We start from the raw sequence: 22,183 nt of genomic DNA, 5'->3' as shown, positions 1-22,183 counted from the left end.
TCTAGTTATTGAAACATCGATTATTGATTTCCCCTTAGTGTAGTTCTAGTATATTCAGTATCTTTAAAACATATTTCAAAATCAAAATGCCATTTTTTGAAATCTTTGCTGCAACCGTATTTTTAAAACAATAAAATTAGGCATAATTTCATATCTGTTCTTTTTTACAATTGTTTTAAGATAAAAAAAAAACCCATAGTAGGTAATCACAAATTACAAAGCTCACCGAGACGAGGCATCATCTTAATGAGGCATCGCCTTTAAGAGACCACCTTTATCATATTATATAAAAAATCATACTTTATGATCTTGGATAGTCATGGATACTGTTTTGACACAATATCGTATATCATCAGTTAAAAAATTGTATGATAATCATATGTTCATTTCATACAGTATTATAAGATACATTGTTATACTTTCATGTTAAATACTGAAATCTGATTGGTTAAGACGCAGTTAATAATATTTTCTATTACCCTCAGCGTTAGCAACGCACTTAGCAACGGGTAACATTAAAAAATATTACATGCGCGAAAATTATGCGCGTACGGTTCGCTGTAGAATTCACGTTATTCCTATATAAAAGCAGTAACATTTTCTTAAAAATTAAGACATTCAGTATAACAAAATAAATAGTGCCTGTTTGGGAGGGTAACAGTTGAAATTAACACCCCTCGAAAACCATTGTCAACCTCCGCTTCGCGTCGGTTGACAATGGTTTTCTCGGGGTGTCAATTTCAACTGTTACCCTCCCAAACAGGCACTATTTATATAATGTTTATCAATACAATAATACAAAAATACAATAGTGCATTCTATCATACTTACAATCATATTATACAATAAACTACCGTAATAAATAATGATGAGATATGATATTGTAACACATGATATGACATTGTATTTTATTATACTTTCATGTTAAATACTGAAATCTGATTGGTTAAGACGTAGTTAATAATCCGTTCTATTACCCTCAGCGTTAGCAAAGCACTTAGCAACGGGTAACATTACAAATTGTTACAAGGGCGAAAATTATGCGCGTACGGTTCGCTGTAGAATTCACGTTATTCCTATATAAAAGCAATAATAAAAATTTAAATTTAGAAATTCAGTATAACAAAACAAATAGTGCCTGTTTGGGAGGGTAACAGTTGAAATTGACACCCCGAGAAAACCATTGTCAACCGACGCGAAGCGGAGGTTGACAATGGTTTTCGAGGGGTGTCAATTTCAACTGTTATCCTCCCAAACAGGCACTTATATAATGTTACCCCGTTAACATGAAAGTATAATAATATATAAATAGTTTAATATTGTATCATATGATGTTGTATCAAAGTATATTGTATCATATGCTACATTGTTTTATCTCATACGTGTGGTGTACAATCAGATTTCAGTATTTAACATGAAAGTATAACAATGTATCATATGATACAATATACTTTGATACAACATCATATGATACAATATTAAACCTTAACCTCCTCCAGCATCCGAAACCGATGGCTCAGGTACTGCCCTTCTACAACGCAATAACGCATTACCAAAAATAATTAATATACAAATAAAGGCATATACACGCTTTTCCAAGGGGCGTTATATCTCCAGTAAAGGCACTGTAGTCCTAATAAAGGCGTTATAACACTTTTCCAGGAGAAATTACTATTTGAATAAAGACGTTATTACTAGTACATGTATGCCTTTACAAGAACCATATAAAGAGACTGCAAAAAACGATATATCACGCCTTTTAGAATGCAGTTAAAATGCGGATTTAAAAGGCCCCTTTACGCCTTATATATCCCCAGAGCCATTTCATTAATATATGATATCATGATAACCAATTGCCTATATATTGAAGAAGGGGGGGGGGGTGCAAAAATTTAGCTTACTCTTGTTACCTAGCATCGTCGGTGACCCACGTGTGATTCACATCGATTCTCTCCATCATCACTTGAGGAAACTTGTGGACTCAAAACCGTGGTTTGCGACGATGGTTACCTAGTAAATGAAGAGTGTGTGATTTGGGAAATGAATATAAATTAAGGCAAATTGGTCTGAAAATATATTTTTCAATCGACTACTAAAGCTTGAACTATAATAATGATGCAAATAAAAGAACAATTCACGTGTTCCTTTGACGAACTATTACTTGTGTATTTTTGTTAATAATTCAGTTTTGATTACTGTCATTGTACGTTTGTTGACTGATAAACAAAACAGAAAAAAAACCAAACACTGATTATAACATATAAAACATACCTTTATTTAGTTCTTATAATGAACATCTGAAGATTACTGAATTCCTTGAATCAATGAGGGGTCATTCTATTTCATACAGGAAATAGAAACGAAAGTAGGAAACAAAAATCTACAAAAAGTAAATAGAAAAAGCCCCAAAACAAAACCACATACGCACAAAAATATTTTTAGGAAATTCCCGAAGGATAAATATTGTTAACAAATAAGATTCTCACACAAAATACAAGTAATTCAAACTGTTAAAAAATCGAGCTCATGATTCGTTGTAGGAAAAAAAAACCCAGACATTAGCATTTTAATTTATAGATAAAAAAAACATCAAAAAACACAAACAATGAATGCACTACTCTAGCTGGATATCTCTCCTTTAATGATACCCCTCTATTATTGAAAGCATTAAACATCTTTTCATGTTTTAAAAGCTATACAATACATCAATATACATGTATCTGCAATACATTTAAAAGTAAATGTACATGTTTTAATGTATTGATAAAAACATTCACAAACGAAAACATACACACACCCACACATTTATTTGAATATTTTTAGTTCTATTTGTGATTTTTTTATGTTTTTTTTTTTGGTTTAATATTTTTTTTAATTTTATTTATTTATTTGTTTAAGGGGTATCTATTTCTTCTATTCCTTTATTTGATAAAATAAGGATAATACCACAGATTAATTTTTTATCAGCAGAACTATGAAGAAATCAGCTACTTAGTGAATAATGACATTTTCTTCTGTGATTATACTTGTAAGTATTCTAAAAAATATCATGATTAATAAAACATCGGATATTGGCGATGTAACTCTCTGGACAACCCCTTGTCGACACCAGTATTCAATGGCTTGGCTTTAGCACGGGAATCCTGTACATCAGCTTTGCCGGTCTTCTTTCCCTTTGCGCTTCGACTATCAGCGATCTGCCTGGAGTTAATGGGTGGTAGTTTGACCGATCCAGACATTTCTCCCGATGTTGGTTTATCATGAGAAACACCGCGATTTTCTACTCTCTTTCCACCCGTTTGCCTTGAATAACCACCATAACAAGATTCATATATTGAGTTTTCTATCGTTGGCTTAAGGGCAGGTTTGACGCTGGCTGAATTTACTCGCACTGATCCATATCCCGGAACATATCCAGGAGTTGCCTTTTCCAGAGAGTTTACAACAACTGAGCAGATGACATTCTTAGCCTGGGCGACTTTTCCTTGAACAACTTTTTGCGGTGCAACATGTGTGTAACTTGAATGCTTGTTCTTACGGCTAGAGTTATATAGAACATTTCGGTTCTCACCAGATTTCTCCTTTTCCATAGAAGAAATGCCTCCATTGTATTCTCTCTTTGGTTTCCCATTAACCGGTATATTACGGTTTATGTCCACAGGCTTTTGTTCATGTAAAGGTATAGGGGGAAGAACAACTTTTTTACCTGTCGTGCTCGAAAAAGACATTGACCCGTGCCTATTTTCACCTGCACTTTTCTTATTTACCTGTGTATCATTGTCTGTTCTGATGATTACCGTCTTTTTCTTACTAGCATCAACAAACGAAACAGGTTTGAAGTTTCTTCTTTGGGTGTAACCAAAACTTGGCTTATAATCAAGGATGTCCCTCGGAGAACATTCGTATTCAGCACTATTATGACTCTGCAATGAACTGAAACACTGTTGTTCCGAAGCTGCAACATATCTGTAGTGGCTCTTTTCATGTGCGTCTGGACGGATTATTTTGAATCCATCAGCCGGAACCCCCAGGTTATCAGCGAGCGGTTTGTGAATGTCGACGCTTTTTGACAAATTGTGATTGATTAGAACTTTAACAGGTTTCCCAATCTGCATCTTCTGTACATCCAAATCAACGATTTTATTCATCATAACATCTCTTTTCTTCTTCACAGCCGGCGGACTTTTCCTCTCATCTTTTCGAGCAAAGTCTTTCATCTCCGCCTTTCTCTTTGTTTCATAATCCTTTCTTTTCTGGAAAGAAGTTATCACCAACGAGTCATTAGCCTTGCTTTGTGGTTTCGTTATCTTTGGCTTCGAGTTTTTACCACTTTCATCTCGTTTCTTGTTCTTCAACATCTCAGTTGTAGCTTCACTTGAAGGTATTGTTTTGTTTTTGGCGGTACTAGCATTGCTAACATTTCTTAGAGGTGCCACAGCTCCACATATATAAGCAATTCTATCCAGAAATGTTTCATGGCGAGGTGGTGTAAATCGCAAAGGGATCTTGCTAGGCTTTCCAAAATTACGATCGGATTTGGGTATGGAGAATTGGGTTCTTGGCTTTCCATTCTCATATTCAGAAGAAGTAACCTCTGAGTCTGAAAACAATCCCTCCAAAGTGCTCGCACGATGTCGATCGGACCCACTTTCTTCAAACACATACACACTTTCCGGAGAAGTGAATGATGCACTTTCTCTCAGCCTATTGCGCTTGTCCACATTTGATGCTCCACAAATGAATGCCACTTTGTCCAAGTATAAATGTTGTTGGTCAGGTGGTGTAATTCTCTGCGGAATTTTGCTGCGCTTTGTAGAAGAACAGTTCTTTGGCACTTTTGAGGATGCGATTTGAAGATTTTCACGATCGTAGTCCGAAGAATTGTCCTCTGTCTCCGAAAACAGGCCTTCCAGTGTGCTTGCACGATGGCGTTCAGACCCGCTTTCTTCAAATACGTAAACACTTTCAGGGGAACTGATAGGTAATTCTTTTGGTTTGCCTCCCTTTGGTGGTTCAGGTTTTTTATTTTGGCTTGGCAGTGTTGTTCTTATAGGAATTTGACTACTTTGTCTATAGTGTCGGTATGTTGGCGTTTTGTTGTGTATAAACCCGGGCTTTTCGCTTTCATATTCAGAGGAATTTATCTCTGAATCAGAAAACAAGCCTTCCAATGTGCTCGCTCGATGGCGATCTGACCCACTCTCTTGAAACACATACAGACTTTCAGGAGACGTGATTGATATACTTTTCCTTGTATCATTGCATTTTTCTCCTTTTGAAACTTTCTTAGTACATGTATTTGCCCCTTTACTCATTACAATGTCATGTTGCGTGGTTCTTACAGGAATGAGACTGCGTTTTTGAGAATTACGACTCGATGATGATCTGGAAGATGCTGATCTTAGTCTCTCTCTTTCATGATCAGATCTAGACGAAGTGATTTCCTTGTCGGAAAACAGGCGAACGTTTGACGGAGGACGGAGGCGTTCAGCTCTTGGATGAGAACACTGTTTCTTGTCAGAATCATCATTGGTGGAAATTCCTCGAGTAGGGTGGGTGTTAGACTTGTGAAACGGGCCTATTTGACCAGTGTCCTTAAAGCCGGTTTTCTGTCCAGATGAAGTTCCTGGTCTTGGCAAGGAAACGAATTGACTGGAATCGCTACTTGTGGTAGATTCTGTCAAACAATAGCTCTGGTTGGAGCTCCAACTTCTGTCTGAGGTATGACCTATCATTATTGTGTCAAACACTGCTTGAATGAGAGAGGAGCTGTGTCCTATAATATCAAAGCTATGACACTCGTTCATGTCATCAATGTAACGTGAACCACTTGAATAATAGGTACTGGCTGTTGATCGTGGTGTGAATTCACGTGTAAACTCAAAGTTTGGATGAAAAGATTGGTATCTTTCATCATCCATGGATGACGGCGATCCTTTTTGTGTGGTATCGCGGAAAGTTGGCTCGGGAGTCAACACTCTAGTTTTTTCCGCGTCGTCGGGAAAGGTAAGGGACCACTCGGAGTCGGTGAAGTCGCTCCCATCCGGCGAACAATTTTTACTGGCGACTGGTTCCATTATCATTGATGCTGGAACTTTCATTTGACTTCCAGATATTTTTTAATCTGTAGATATGAATGAGATAAATATACTTAAATTGGGTGAGAGAAAACCGATGCTACTTCTTTATTGATACTGATTTACTTACAACTAAGCCTTACCCCCTCAAAATAATTATATATGTCAGAATCTGTTCAAATTTTCAAAAGAAACAAGAAACTGTTTTGCAAATATAGCACTAAAACATACAGTAAAGTTGATGCAGAAATATATATACTTACATATCAAAGGCAAAAGAGATGATCTTAAACATTCGATTCCGTATATTTGTTAGGTAAATTTACGCCCAATTTTGGTGTTGTATAAAATGTAGGTAACGAATTAACGATTTCGGCCGTTATCACGGAAATAAATTACGAAGGTTGTGGTAAATATCTAAAGACAGAGAGACATATACCAAACGCCGCTTCCAAGGTTCCTTGGATAATGACTATGACGTCATGCGGAAGTAATTGTGACGTCACAATGCAGTGCATTGTAGAATTAGAAAATGAAAAAGAAAGAATGACGAGCATGTACATCATTTCAACAAATTTTTATTTTTGTGTAATAAAGATAAATGCACTGAACAACATTTCACAAAAATTAAAAACAAAAAGAAGTCGAGGACAGTATGTTTTTATGATTATTTAGAATGCATATAGGACTGTAAGAAAGACATTTATTAACGTTAAATGGCATGTAATATACCCATTTTTAATAATTTTTTCCCAAATATTATTAATGGACGGAAAAGAGATTTTAAATGAATTTTGTGGAAGGGAAGAATAATTAAATGTTGACAAGAATGTTGACATTTTTTAAAATTTGCTCACTCAAATAAATTTTGTAAATTCTAATTCACACGAAATATAAATTTTTCATTTAAAATAAGAACTTTAAATTTTCTTTTTCCCCCGTTTACTATATATATGACGTTTTAAACACATCCCACTGCCTGAAAACATGCATCTCTTTTATACATTCTCACGGTTTTACGAGGGCAGACATTCAATTCCTGCCGGAAGACAATTAGCTCTTTTCCTCAAAATTAAAAGAAATCGGGGGAATTATGTATGTTCATAATCTTGAAATTAGCAGTTACAATGGCTAGTTAGTCCCTCTGGTTTAGGAAAAATGTGAGACGCTCCAAGAAAAATCAAATTAAGAACCATCAATCATTTTCGAATAAGATTCAGTCTTTCTCGTGCTCTTTCTGGCGACGACATTTTGAAATTCTAATACCATCTCTTGGGTTCTTATTGTAAAGAGAATGAAGCAGTACAAATATCGTGCATTTAATTTCCCTTTTCAAAGCGCGGTATATTCATAACAACACATTAGTTTAATTAACGTACCAACACCGTGATACATGGTAGTAACATGCAGTCTGCATGACGATACATATGTGTATTTAAAATGTCGCTTTTAATACTTACATTTTCCAGTGAATTTGTTTATGATAACACGACGAATCGATTTTGTAATGTATAGTCCAATACATTTCATCAATAAGTATTTCAAAAATTAATCGCACAATTGCTGAAAATTATATGAATATAAGTAATAAGGAATCCTTCTTTTAATTTATGAGGTGATCAAATACGGTCGGGTGTGATGATGCAAATATATCATTAAGCCCTTTGGGCTTCCTATGATTTGATCACCTCGACAGTATTTGATCACCTTATAATACTCAAAGAATGATTCCTCGATCCTTAAATAAACGCAGTGACCTTAGCTTAATGTATCCAAAACAAATTCTTTTTGCAGTGTACTTGAATTTCGTAATAACTTAGAGTATCTAAGTGTTGGTACTTGGTAAATAGACACTATCATAAATATGTCTATCATTGATATCTACGATAAGTCACTTTTTTTAGTTTACATTTTTAATATTTAGTATTGGTGCCACCTCTAACCAAAGCTGCATGTTCACCCAACACTATTGTCACCACAAACATATGCCACTTTTTTCCTGCAAAAATTCATTAATTTACAAAAAACCTTCCCCAAGTGGCTAACACTCCTATATAAAATATCATTCCTAATATAACGCATTAGGACCCCAAAACGACAAAAAATATCCGGAAGCAACATAAATTAAGTAAACAAAATGTCAGTTATCAACGGGAAAAAGTCATTAAGAAGACTTTTACAGCATTGATTTTGTCAGGATACGCAGGTTTTGTGAGTCCTTCTTGTTTGTTTATCTAAGGTTGATCACAAAGTTGCAACAATTAAGAGAATACCGTAAAAAAAATCTGTACTTCGCAGACTGTTGTAACTTGAAGAATTTACTGGTTAGGTGTAAATAAAAAATACAAATTTTACAAATGTATCCAATCTTTTGTTCTTGACTTCCTCAGACGCATTTGGTATTTGTTAAAAGTGTATTTACATAGGTTTGACACAAATCTTAGAATTAAGAAAGTATTTGTGAATTTATAATTTAGCTGAAGAATCCGATGGGATTTTGATTCATGTAAATAAGCAAAATATCCAATATTTGGATGTGAAGTAAACAATAACAATTCAGCTCTGTTAAAAGCAACCTTATAAGTCACGAAAAGAAATCAACTAAACCTTTCCCTAGCCTTTTGTGTGAAAATGACTTCGGTTGTACTAAGAAAGAAAAAGAAAGAAAGATAGATAGATAGATAGATAGATAGATAGATAGATAGATAGATAGATAGATAGATAGATAGATAGATAGATAGATTAGATAGATAGATAGATAGATAGATAGATAGATAGATAGATGTTATTACTGCACTGGAACTCGTGTTTCTATCTAGCTTGCTTTCCCCGACATATTTCTTCAGCTCCATGATTCATTGTTTATTTTGTGTAAGTCATCACTAATTTACTGTTCCTGCGTCGCTTCTTAAAACAGTACTGAAACTTGTCATCGCATCGATATCCACATTTCAAAACGTTCAACATATTTGCCTATGGTGGTGAAATTTCCAGTAATATTAATAATGAGACGAAAAAAGCATGTTCAAGAAAAACGGATGCGATTGTGTCTAACAGATTGCTCAATAAGTTGATTCTTTCCTGTGATTAGCTAAACAAAAGATGTTCATGAAAGCTTCCTCCAACGCTAAACAGCCCTAGTCAGAGCCACAGGTGCTTGAGGCTAGGACCCCCCCCCCCCCCCCCCCAAGTATCTAGACACCCAGGACTTTACTCTTTTTGTTTTCTTTAAATTATCCTTTTATGATATATTTATAATCTAATGTATACATTCATTGCACAAAATTACGTAAAACAAACATTTGAAAAAAATCATATCACCTCTGGATATAAATACAGGTATTTATAAATTATTTATATACAGAGGGGATATGATTTTTTAAAAATGTTTGTTTTACATAATTTTGTGCAATGAATGTATACATTAGATTATAAATATGTCATGCTGTAAATTTTAAATTACTGCCACCTGGTAAATTCAAAATTTACAACATAACAAATATTTCATAAAAATATAATTTAAATAAAAAAAATGAGTAAAGTCCATGGGGTCTAATCACTTGGGGGGGGGGGGGGGGGCTCAGTTCTGTCCTCAAGCACCTGTGGTCAGAGCTGATATGATATAGCAAATATCTAATAATACTACAATTATTGTTCCCCTGTGTTTTAATACCGTGTAGTCGCACATGCAGAAATATATATATATATGATCTAGGTATAGCACATGTAGAACGAACTGTGACAACATGGGCTTTAGTTTTTGTGTAGAAACTGATTAGAATGACTATAAATGTTCTTACCTACTTATTTCCATCGTCTATATACTATAGTTTCAATTGAATCCTTAATAAAATCCTTTTCTGCGAAAAATATTTCAGATATTAGGACAATTCTTGCTTTAAAAAGAACACTGTTTCGTGTTTCTATCGAGTGTATTTTCTTTAGTCTGTGCAATCTGATGTCTAAACCGGAATACAACAGACTGTAATTATATATACATTGTATATACCTCAGACGAAAGTTGAGGAACGATAGAAAAATAATGCATATGAATTTCGAGCAAATACTTCTATGAAATTCATGATAGTTTTAAATTGACATGAAAACAGGTTTCAGTTATTTTCTGTATTGAAACCAAGCATGTGCACTGATATAATACCGGTATAATAGGTTTTGTTATACTTTCAAGTTAAATGGTTTAGACGCAGTTCATAATTTGTTCTATTACCCTCAGCGTTAGCAACGCACTTAGCAACGGGTAACATTACGAATTGTTACATGCGCAAAAATCATGCGCGTACGGTTCGCCTTAGAATTCACGTTATTCCTATCTAAAAGCAGTGATGTTTTCTTTAAAATTAAGACATTCAGTATAACAAAATAAATAGTGCCTGTTTGGGAGGATAACAGTTGAAATTGACAATGGTTTTCTCGGGGTGTCAATTTCAACTGTTACCCTCCCAAACAGGCACTATTTATATAATATTTACATCAACCGAGCATGATTCCCTCTATTTCTTACGGAAAATTATAGTTAATTCATAGCTCTATAAAAACATTCAGACTGAAATCTACACGCCCCGTTTATCGTTTGGACGAAACCTACACCGACCTAAGAAAAATCACGGACTGCAGGAAATAACCACGATGACGTCAGACTCAGATTCCCGTAGGAGACGATTTGGCTGTTTCTTTTAGCTAACTTACTGGTGTACATTAACAGTAATTTAGTAAAAATACTTACTTTTTACAATCAATTTATTAAAGATCAAAGAAATTAAGAATTAAAGAAAGATGTAAATATAAACTGCTTGATGTTGATATATATAAAATATAAACTTCATGCAGGTTATGAAGGTAGCGATTAAGTACTACCGAAAAAATTACCTAACCCGCTATGCGGGTTATGTATTTTTTCTGCAATGTCGCCACCTTTATACCCCGCATGAATCATCAAAGAAAAGATTTTATTGTTTAAATAGAGCTGATTACGTGAAGATTGAAACGAACTCATGTCCATCTATAATCATCTGTTTATGTCATAAGCTAAAAGTAGATCGTGTAAACAAAATAACTGTATGTAATACTATAATTGTGAGCAACAACACACGCTTATGTAGATTTATTTCCCAAGGGTAATTCATAAAGGGTTCATCAAATGTTATTGAGACATGTAATTCAGGACCACGGACTATTAGTATTACTATTTAGAATATGTACAGTATACAAGGTGCATTATAACGTAGTGCCATATTGCTTTCACTTACTAGTACCTGCTTTACAACGCCATGAACGGATACTGTCCTTTACAAAAATTTAGATTATTGAGAATCAAAATTAGTTGTCATGTACAAATTTTGATTCTCAATTATCTAAATTTTTGTAGTAAGGGACAATACCAAAGCAAGATTTCTCATTATAGTTAAAATGACACAGAAAACAAAAATGGTCAAAAAATGGTTGTTCCCAACGCTCTCACCACTAATCGAACCTTTCAAGTCATCTTATACATAACGGGCGCCCAGGAATTGTTATGGTTTCTTTGATGGTTCATGTGGATACGATGGAGTGTGCATTGCAGACAAAAACATCTTGAGAAAATACTCAGTAGATGTAAATCTCAAATGTGAAACAAGATAGTATTCCTGATATATTGTGGGTCATTGCTTTAACTTTGAACTTTTGTTGATTTAAAAAAAACCAAGCTTGAATATACCTTGCCCCCCCCCCCCCCCAAAAAAAAATAAAGAAACAGAAGAAAAAAGGGACTGATAGAAACTATAAAATATGTTGCTTTTTAAAGACGCTTGAAAAAAAAACCAAGACATTCTTTTGCATAATGTATTTATAGCAATATGTTTTAAATACGAAAAGAACGGTCAATTGGTTATAGATTGATGCGTTTGTAAACGAGTACAACTGTATCGTTATTTTTCACTCCTCATCCTTTTCACTGTGAACACTTTATATGCATTGTTCAATCAATTTATCTAATCAAGTATTTCTTTGAAAATGCTGAAAACTTAATATAATATAAACCGTATAACACACAAGGCCGCTTGGAATCATTTGAATGGCGTTCACACTTTGTCCTTTGGAGTCAACTCGCGCAGCGGCAGTTTTGACCAGCACCGCTGTTTGGTGACATTGTTTCTGGTTCGTGTATGGCCCTCTTTCGTCCTCGCTTTCGACTGATACATGTATTAATTTTACCAGAATAATAGCCCAATTACGATTTGATTTATGGGCCTTATTAGCATGGTTATTTACTCGTTCTGTCCATTTCGGCGTTTTTGAGTCAGCAGTTGTCGTTAGTCCAAGTTAGATCAAAATCTGCTCATCGTAGATTAATACATGTCGTACATCTGTTTGTTCTTTTCAATGATATATTTATGTTGACTTTTAATAGGTGTTCCTCACTTGAAATGAAAAAGATGTATTATGCGATCGCAACTCATTTTAACACTTTCGCTGATAACCTAGATTCTCTTAAAATGATTTAGGGTGATAAAAGAGCATGAATTTCGCTCATCACCCAAGAGACTGTTTTATAAAGCTCTAATATCAGAGATGTAACGAGTTATGAAACGTTTAATGATTTTCATCCATTACAAATCTCTCTTGATGATTCAAATTGTCAAATCCATAAAAATCGAATTTCTGGCCTGAGCAAGCCCACCTCTTTTCTACGCGGACTGTTCAACATTGCTTCTGAGATTGACGGCTTATCTATAAAAGGACTCAATCTGAATATGACATCACTACAGCGTATTACACCTGCGCGGGAACAGACTTTGCAAACAGCAGACGACAGAGGGTTATATAATGACGGTAAGAGTAATTCGTTTATTCTGATTATTAAGAAAAAATATTTGAAATATATATAAAAAGTTTCTCTTGAAGACGACTTTTCATTCAGGCATCAATTGTCGGCGTATATTTGGGACATTATTTTTTAAAGTTAATATTTTCACTGCATGCTAGAATATAATTACTATTCTTTGTACAATCAACCCCTTTTTCTTATTATTTTAAAATAAACTTTAATTTGACAAACGTTTAAACTGCTCTAGTCTCGGTTATTATTCTCGATAAATATGCGACGAGTACTATCAATAATCCGATAGACACATTCGGAACTCCTCCATTTTCATCAGAAGAGTTCGGTTTAATTATTTCTAATAATTCATTTATTCTCCTTTTTGTATACAACACTTATTTACAATCGATACCATAGGTTCCAAGTAATCACATTTTCAACCACATAATTTATTTTCCATATGTATTCATTTAACATTAAATTATTTGAGATGATTTTGGAGAAAAAAAAACATACATGTGTACTTAAATATTACATAAACCATTTTCAAAAATTGGCATTTCTAAAAATCACGTTTTATACACATCAAAGTATCGGTTTACTGGAAGCCGATAAACCGGTCCTCTGTCAGAACTTTTTATTTCATGTACCCTAAATAGCATAATGAACTTTTCATTATTACAAGTATAATAATTCATAAATATGACAGTTTGTATTTAAGAAATGATGGTACCTCTGACGAATGGGTTTAATAAATAAATGTTATACTTTACTTCTTAATTGTATTTTTTCTTCTGCATCGTCAGAACCCAGTGGTTTTCCATTCACTGCTTTCCGATGGATTCTGACAATGATTATGTTGTATGAAAAAAAACCCTGTTATTAAACTCAATTGAACCGAACTATAAATGATGAACTTTATTGTATATAAGTGTGTGTTTTTTTTTTTTTTTTTTACATATTCTTCCTTGGATATGAAAAGAGTGCATCAAAGCTAAATCATTCGATATTCATAACTTGACATCCGAATGATCCAGAATTACCTCACTTCATAAATACGTTGCTCATTAGTATCCGTTGAGCTCTGTGAATGGATTATTAGAATATATATAATGCGAGTACAAACGCTTGATAAATTGTTCACAGAAAGCAATTCCCAGATCAAATACATGTAATTCCTTTACTAAGTGAAATATGAAACACAACTCCCTGGAGCAAGTCAAACCATGCGCGGACCACATTAAGAGATGAGGAAAAGTTGGACGCTCTGTAAAATTGTTGTTATGAACTGGACGCTGCTTTTACATGCAGTTGATTGCCATTGAATACTAGTATAGACGTTTTTCTTGAGATCATGACAAGTGGCAGCAATATTTAAAATACAATAGTATTGTCATTATCATAGAATATACGGAGCAGTGATAAAATTGTGAAAGATAAAATTCTGTTACAAGTGAAAAACCATACAATGAGACCAAAACTCTTTGAGTTTTTGCATTTCATAAACATAAAAAATCTACAAATTTCAACAAAAAGAAAGACAATTTTGCTTGCAAAGTTTCTGCGGTTCATTCAAAATTGAATCAAGGATTAAAAATAAGTTCGAACAACTTTCAATACGTAAATATATGATCACTTCCACGTGGAATAACTTTAAATTAATATGCTTGAGAAAGTAGTCCGTACCAATATACAGGTCAGTAATAAATGTAAGCCAGTGGATTCAAATGATCAAGTCAAGTTGAAATTGAAATACATATGCGTTTTTTTTGGTTTTTTTTTTTTTTTTTTGCTTTTTTTTTGCCTACCATTATAATGTCGTAGAATCACATTCATATATTTTTGAGGAAAATGAACTCTTTAAAATATTGACAGTGTTTGTAAACTATGTTCTTTTGAGATATTGGGTTACATTTCAAACAATTTCCTTGGCAATATATTTATCTTATTAAATGATGATCTTTAGAAAGAAATTAAATTATTTTCTTTGAATGATATTAGATTCCTCTGACAGAACTGATAAATAATTGAAACAAACTTTGATGAAATATGTTGTATTTTCAGATGTGTTATGTTGTGCAAAAACTAATTAGAATGGAGGCACGAGGTGGGGGTTAAGAAAGGAAAAGTACAATACTTTAAAGATTGGATGTAATAAATCACGGAACATATTTCAATTTTAACCAAGTAGAATGAAATTAAATCTTTAATAAATGAAAGCAGCGTTTAAAAACTCACTTAGCATTGTATTTTTGAAAGGAGACAGACCTACCCCAAAACAACATGACAAGCAAAATATGTAAAATTAAGAAAAATGTCTGAAAGTAAAAAAGTAAAGGTGGGCAGGCCTTTTGATCCCCGATTGTTACGGGACTGTTGAATGTGGTTTAGTATATAAAGAACAATACTAGATTGAATTTAATGATATTTATTGTACGCGTGTAATGGAAAAGAAGTGTAGCGAAGCCAAATACCAATTGTCTATCAGCGCTTATTTTAGATTATTGCGAAGTATCAGGAATATAATTATTTTGGAAAATTAATTTACATTGATGAAACGCACACAAGGGAATACGGAGTGAAACTCATTCAGTGATAACTCTTTCAAACTCGCCGATAAATCCAGAAGTGATTGATTGGATTATGAAATAACTCTCTCTCTCTCTCTCTCTCTCTCTCTCTCTCTCTCTCTCTCTCTCTCTCTCTGGAGGAATCTAATTTTACGTTGATGTACATCGTGACCACCTTGGGTAAATCTATACAAGAATTAATATGTTATGTTTTTACTAGAAACTCCAGATGACATAAATATTTACTAGCCTCATTCAAAATCAAAACAACACTGATTATGGGTAAATGTTCCAAGGCGTGCGCATTTATTTAACGAATAAGGAATCATTTTTGGGGTATAATGAGGTGATCAAACACGGACGGGGGTAATCAAACCCAATAAAGCCCGAAAGGCATTTTGATAGATTTAATATCAAAATATTCATTGACGAATTGTATTGGGCCATACATTACAAAATCGATTGGAAGTGTTATCATGGACAAAGACACTTGAAAATGTAAATATTCACATATAAATTAAACAGAACGCTGAATATATCTGCCTTGCTTTCTTGAATAAAGAACTCGATTACGGATACTTACAACATAAACACATCTTTGATCCATATATTCAGTTGAATTTAACAACGAACACATGATTGCTTAACTGTAAATATGCAAGAAGAAGGTGGATGGGCGTGCGTAAAGCGTGTAAACAGATCCAAGTAACAAATATGTAGCTTGCTAGCAACGCTCTACATAACTGGTCTAACGGGTATTACTACGCGCTACCTCCTACACACTAAAAATAGAAACAACGTGTTCGATGAAACACAACAGGCAAGGGTACTCGAAGTTGTTAGAATTTCTGCCTGTTGTCACCCGAGAAATTTCAACTCAAAAGTATTCGCGTTCCTAGAACTGCAGATCTTCGGGCTGAAACATGGTAATTTCTTACTTTTTATGGAGTTCAGGGTGGTTGGGGTGTGATGGTTTAATGGATTTTACAACCAGGACTAAAATCACAAGTGTTTGTGTAGTAGGTTGAATGTGATCCGGAGAATGGTGGTTCGAGTGTGCTCTGTGATATGTGGTTTTAACTCTAATGCAAAACGGGATTTGCATGGGGAATTGAAATCTCTTTCGAAAGCCCCATGGGATGTAATATATATAATTATATATCACGGCCTACAAACTAAGCCATTAACGCCTAGTTATTAAACAGTTTCAAAATGAATTTTAAATTTTTTATCACTTCTATATTCGTTGCCATTTTCACAATTCCAAGTAATTCTAGATTCAGGCTGGGTCTAGATTTGCGCGATATATTGTTTTAATAATGTAAAATTTCTGTTGATCGAACGCATGTTTTCACAGTTATTTTTAAGAGTTTTTCATGCTTCACATTATATCTATATTCAACCAGAATCTAATTCTTCTCATATTGCTCCCCATTTAGTTTTTATTGTATCAAAGTTGCAATAAAAATTAATATTTAAAAAACTATTTTGGCAATATGATATCTATATAGTTTATCAAATTAAATGTATTTGTAAAATTTTATTTTAGGGGACTGGATGTTCAACAAATTACCCGTCAGATCTATTTAAAAAGTTCAAATATTAATTTTAGTCATAAACTATATTATTTAATGATCAAGGAAAACATCCAAGTATTTTAGGTTTTAAATTTTAAGACATTCCTATATCTCTTTCTATAGAACTCTTCGTCAGAGGAGATTAATAAAGTCCAAAAATGTCCACGAACATTCACTTGTCTTATAAGTGGTGGTCTCTGTGGTAATTTTGCTTTTTATACTCTTTTTAGAGTTAAAAATAAAAAACTCACCGTGAAAAGATAATTTATATAATCACCTGGATGTCGACATTGAGTGCATATACATTGTATTTCTTCAATTTAGTTTCCGTTTCAGATTTCAATAAAATAAAACTTCCAATATATCTATTGTGCGATAACACCATTAGTAAAATACTCAAGATTGTTCTATAGACATGTACAGCTGTAATTGGATAAGGTCACATGGATTCAGTTAGGAAAGATGTATGTTTACAAAGCCAAGCCAGCAAGCATTCATAAATTCTTTATCGTTATTTCTCGCCAACAACCGAGTTACATTGATCCAGTTTCATAGGAATTAATTATAATTAAGGAATTACTATCTTTTTAAAAGTATATTTTGAAAATTTAGTTGTACATCAATGTCGATATATGTTATATCAAATAATAGAATTTGGAATCCGTTGAGGTTACTGATTTGTAAAGACAGCCAATGGGAGGGATTGTCTTAATTAGACACGGATAAATGATGCTATTAGTGGATGTTGACATTGGAAACGGCAGATGTCATTAACTATTCAATTTATTCCTGGTAAACAACATCAAACATACACCATAATGGCAGTTTTATTGTTTTACTAGACCAGGAAAATAAACAATGATATCGGTCCTCTCTTGGTTTTGAAAAATTAACAATATAGTATAATGAGGGAGTGGCTTTATTTTGAGAATGAAAAGAATTTATGGTTAAACCAAAACGTGAAACAAAGCCATTGCAAAAATTTGTTTTCTAATTTCGTTCTTATTTTTTTTTATTATTCTTCCTTCCCTTTTAAATGTCCCCCTCCAACCTCCCCCCTAAAAAAAGAATTTCATATAATTCCTCTGATTTATTACTATATACAGGGTTATTTTCGCCCCGTGTAATTTTCGCCCTTCTACACTTGCAAACAGTTTCGCTCCGTCTTGAATTCGCACAGTTGTGTTTATAGATAGATGTATGAGATATTGTAATTTGCTCACTTACAAATTCCCCACTGTCAACAAGGGCGAAAGGGGCGAAAATAAAGCGGGAGCGAATATTTCCCTGTATACAGTATGTGTTTGATTTTGTCAATGACTATATTTCGTCTCTTTCAGGCTCTTTTGAAAACGTATTTCCTAACTCTTTGTTTCGGTGTGTTGGCGTCGGCGCTATTGCCTAAATGTTTACAGAAATGCGGCGAATGCATGGAAACTGTGAACAATTATGACACAAGGTCCTGTCTCAGCTATTGCTTAGATGGAAAGACTGACGACCAATGCAATCTGTTCTCGGTGTCTGCGGCTAAGAGAGGCTATGGAAAGCGTTCACTTGAGTGCAAAAAATTCTGTTTTCAATGTAAACTTACGTATCCGCAATACAACGGGAATAAGTGTTTGGAGGAATGTGAAATGTCGAAAGGCTTCAAGTTAGATGTAAACTGTATCAATTATTGGTGAAAGTCAAGAACTTTTCAGACTATTCTCGTCACTTTTGCATGCTTTTGGTCTTTTCGCTTGCTTAATTTCCGAGGCGAAAATTTCATAAGGACCTGTACACTATGGATGAAACGGTTGAAAGATGATCGGATGGCTTTGCTAAATATCAGTATTATGTTTAAAAGTTGCTTGATTCAAGCTGAAAAGAAAAACGAAAAAATTCGTCGTGAAAATTTTGATTAATAAATCATCTAAAAGTCATTGAGTAGTTGTTTTTCTTTTATTAGTTTTATCAGAGCATGCAGTATCAGAGTGTGTTGTTTGACAAACTAGTTAATCTAAAAAAAAACCCACAAAAATCTGAGTCAAAAAAATGTGATCATCTCCTTGCGTCAAAAGAACTGATTTTTGTTAAAAACCAAATTTGATACTGCTTCTTTCAGCACCATGCTGACTTAAATTCAAAAGGTTCACGGATTTTTTTCTTCTTCTCCTTTCTTGCAGGCACATTACAAAGCGTGTCACGTGATTCTAGCGGTCAGTTGCATTATATACTTCTGCAATGCGCGGTTACCACAGTGCCTAGAGAGATGTGACCACTGTAAAAACCTAGCGGACGGGGACTACGATATCGAATCGTGCCAAAGCTATTGTTTCAGGGGGAGTCCCGATCCCCATTGTAGCAAATTCCTAACGAACAAAATAAAGAGGGGACCAATTGCAAAAATATGGGCGTGTATACAGTATTGTAGACATTGCAAGTTGACCTATCCTCAATACAATGGCGAGAAATGTGTTTCTATGTGTGAGGAGTCCGTTGGAACGAGCATGGATCTTAACTGCATGGAATACTGGCCGTGGAATTGGTGAAAGGGGTGAAAACAAGAAGACTATACCGTATAAGCACTAATCTGAACTTGCTCAAATAATTAGATATACTTATTGGGAAAAGAAATAATTGGTATATCATATTATAATATTATAAATAAAGACAATAAATAAAGAAATAAAGATTTTATTTTAAAACAGCAATGTATCCGTGAATGAAAATTATATTAAGATTTCTTTCATTTGAGAGACTGGGTTGTATAAACAAAAATCAACAAATCAACAACAGAAATTCTATTATATAGTAAAGAATATCAAGATATTGGTAAACATGAGTTCAGTTTTTGTATTTCATTTACAAGCCAGGCACGTAGCATCGTTTTTGAAAGTGGGGGGGGGGGGGGCAACCTCATCCAAAAAATCTTGACAAGCTAAAAATTTCCTTATTTTCATATTAATTTTTTACATACTCCCAAAAAAGTGGGGGGGGGGGGGGCAACTCCATAATAATTCAATTTTTTATATGTAAATTTTAAAAATTCGTTTCTGTGAGAAAAAGTGAGGGGTCCAGACCCCCCCCCCCCCCCCCCCCCCCCGATGCTACGTGCCTGCAAGCAATTACTTGAAAGCGTTACTTAAGTATCCCAAGGCAACTGGTTTAAAGAAACCAAAATATTTCAAGTCAAAAAGCAGTTACATGCATCTCCCATATATGGACGGTTTAATTTATAAAAAGTCAGTCTGTGGTCTCATTGCAGCCAAAGATTCGATTGGTCACAAAATAATTCGTGCATTATCAACCTCAACAATGTGGGATAAGATATTTATTATTCATTCGAATAAACAGTGTCACTGCACTGAAAAGTGCCAAATGAAGCATGTTAGAGTTTTGATTCATACGCAACCAAACTGGTTTAAACTGGTTAGATAGTGTTTCGGTTTTAAGGATGTTGGCACCTGAAATAATTGTAATGTCAATCATCCGAAAACCACTTGGATATAAAGATGGGGGCCTAAAATGTTCATTAATTTTATTTGTAACCCATGTCACATGCCGTTTTTGGGAAATATAGGCCCCAAACAAATATGATAATTTTCCTGAAATGTTTGCTAAAATTTGATATGGAAATTGATAATTTGAAGAAATCAAACAAATATGTAGTTTGAACTATTATTTAGCTATGATTTTAATAAAGTATGAAGTTGAACACATGTAGTCAAAGTTTAAAAATTCTTGCTTTACTGGCCGGAGGTTTCAAAGACCAGTACATAATGAACACAACAACAGATGTTACAAAATGTTGGAGTAATCAAATTATAATGCAAATAAAAAAAATATTGTAACGTCATCTTTCCAAAACTTTGCATACAAATAGACATACATTTAATGTCTCACTCAAAAGTAAAACAAGTAGGGGTCACGTCTCAAAAAATTGAGATATAACATGAAATAAGCTAATTTTAGACCAAAGTTGGAGTTAATTTTTTCTTAACTTCTATGAAACATAAGCCAAAAATGCCAAAATATATCGATAGAATATCAAAATGTTGTTTTAATATGTTTTTAGAACATCATGAATGTATCGTAATACACAAATTATCTAGAAGTTTGGTCTGAGCTGAAAATTACTTTTTAGGAAGCTAAAGTAACAGTACTCTAAAACTAGTGAGTTATTGTTCATTTCCTTCTTGAAAACCTTTCGCCATAAAATATAGTCTCTTACTAAACTCTGTAAAAATGTAATTTTTTAAAAACAATTTTATCCAATAAAAATCATTTGGCATTGTAAAATATAAACATATACTAGAATTAATATGTGATGCAGAATTTTCAGACTAGAGGTGGCCCAAAATGGCTACCCAAAACCTATGGAGCGAACCTCTATGAACACAATCTTAAGAAAAAGGAGAGCAAATACAATCTAAAAACCACTGTGTTGGATAATTATGTCAATGCCAAGGTTGCTTTTTGCAAGGCCCGTCTAAACTGCAGATTACGCGATATTAAGCCATATAATAGACCCTTGCTTGTCTGCTTATATAGCGTGAGCGTAGATCCTTGTTTTAGTATTATATTTAACCTGTCTTGTTCCTACGTGAGAAACTGCTTTTCTTTAATACAGCACTGATCCATTAATACTGAAACACCTTATATATATGTAGCATTTATTTATAAACAAAAACTGTCCAAAAATAATTCACTTCTGTAGATTAGTTTTTTGTGCTAATAGTCTCAGTGCGGCGGTTTGGATCACTTAGTCTACATCAGCGGCGAGTGACCAAACTCAGGACTCTGATATCGAGTCTGGACTTTATTTGATTCGCAATCCGTTGAGAACATTTCAATAATACAGGAACACATCACCATAGCCATATTATGACTCTTGTTACTATAATAAATGCTGCCAATTTCCTCCGAAAGCATGCTCCATATCCAGATTCAGTCCCGTTAAACAAATATAGCTATAGTTTTGTTACATGCAAAACCATTGATTACCAGACAACACAGTATCGGGTTATACTATAATTACTGTGTTATAATGGAGGCAAAAGGGCCGGGTCCTACAAAATTGGCCGGTGCAAGTAGCTCGTACATAACACGTCCGCCACTCCCCCCAGACAACTCGATATCATGCATAATGAATGTGAC

General features: G+C 34.0%; 1 protein-coding gene and 1 long non-coding RNA gene across 2 annotated transcripts; one reads left to right on the top strand and one right to left on the bottom strand.

Annotated features, from left to right (window-relative positions):
- Positions 1-2,911: 2,911 nt before the first annotated feature.
- Positions 2,912-6,476, bottom strand: LOC136276178 (uncharacterized). The gene is made up of 2 exons (XM_066087332.1): positions 6,341-6,476; positions 2,912-6,124 (listed from the first exon to the last, which is right to left on the bottom strand). Exon 2 carries the CDS (start codon positions 6,099-6,101, stop codon positions 3,054-3,056), a length of 3,048 nt encoding a protein of 1,015 aa, XP_065943404.1. The 5' UTR covers positions 6,102-6,124; positions 6,341-6,476; the 3' UTR covers positions 2,912-3,053.
- A 6,271-nt stretch (positions 6,477-12,747) lies between these two features.
- LOC105340619 (uncharacterized) lies at positions 12,748-18,966 on the top strand. Its single transcript, XR_902187.4, has 2 exons — positions 12,748-12,908; positions 18,385-18,966. It is a non-coding gene; the product is annotated as an uncharacterized lncRNA (long non-coding RNA).
- The last annotated feature ends 3,217 nt before the right edge of the window (positions 18,967-22,183 follow it).

This window comes from Magallana gigas, chromosome 6 (assembly GCF_963853765.1).
Source record: "Magallana gigas chromosome 6, xbMagGiga1.1, whole genome shotgun sequence".
Taxonomy (NCBI): domain Eukaryota; kingdom Metazoa; phylum Mollusca; class Bivalvia; order Ostreida; family Ostreidae; genus Magallana; species Magallana gigas.
The sequence above is the reverse complement of the archived record's forward strand: the minus strand, read 5'-3'. Positions and strand labels throughout refer to the sequence as shown.

What these genes read in the sequence shown, in the direction of transcription:
- LOC136276178 (XM_066087332.1), bottom strand. Translation starts at nt 6,101, where the DNA reads ATGAAAGTTCCAGCATCAATGATAATGGAACCAGTCGCCAGTAAAAAT.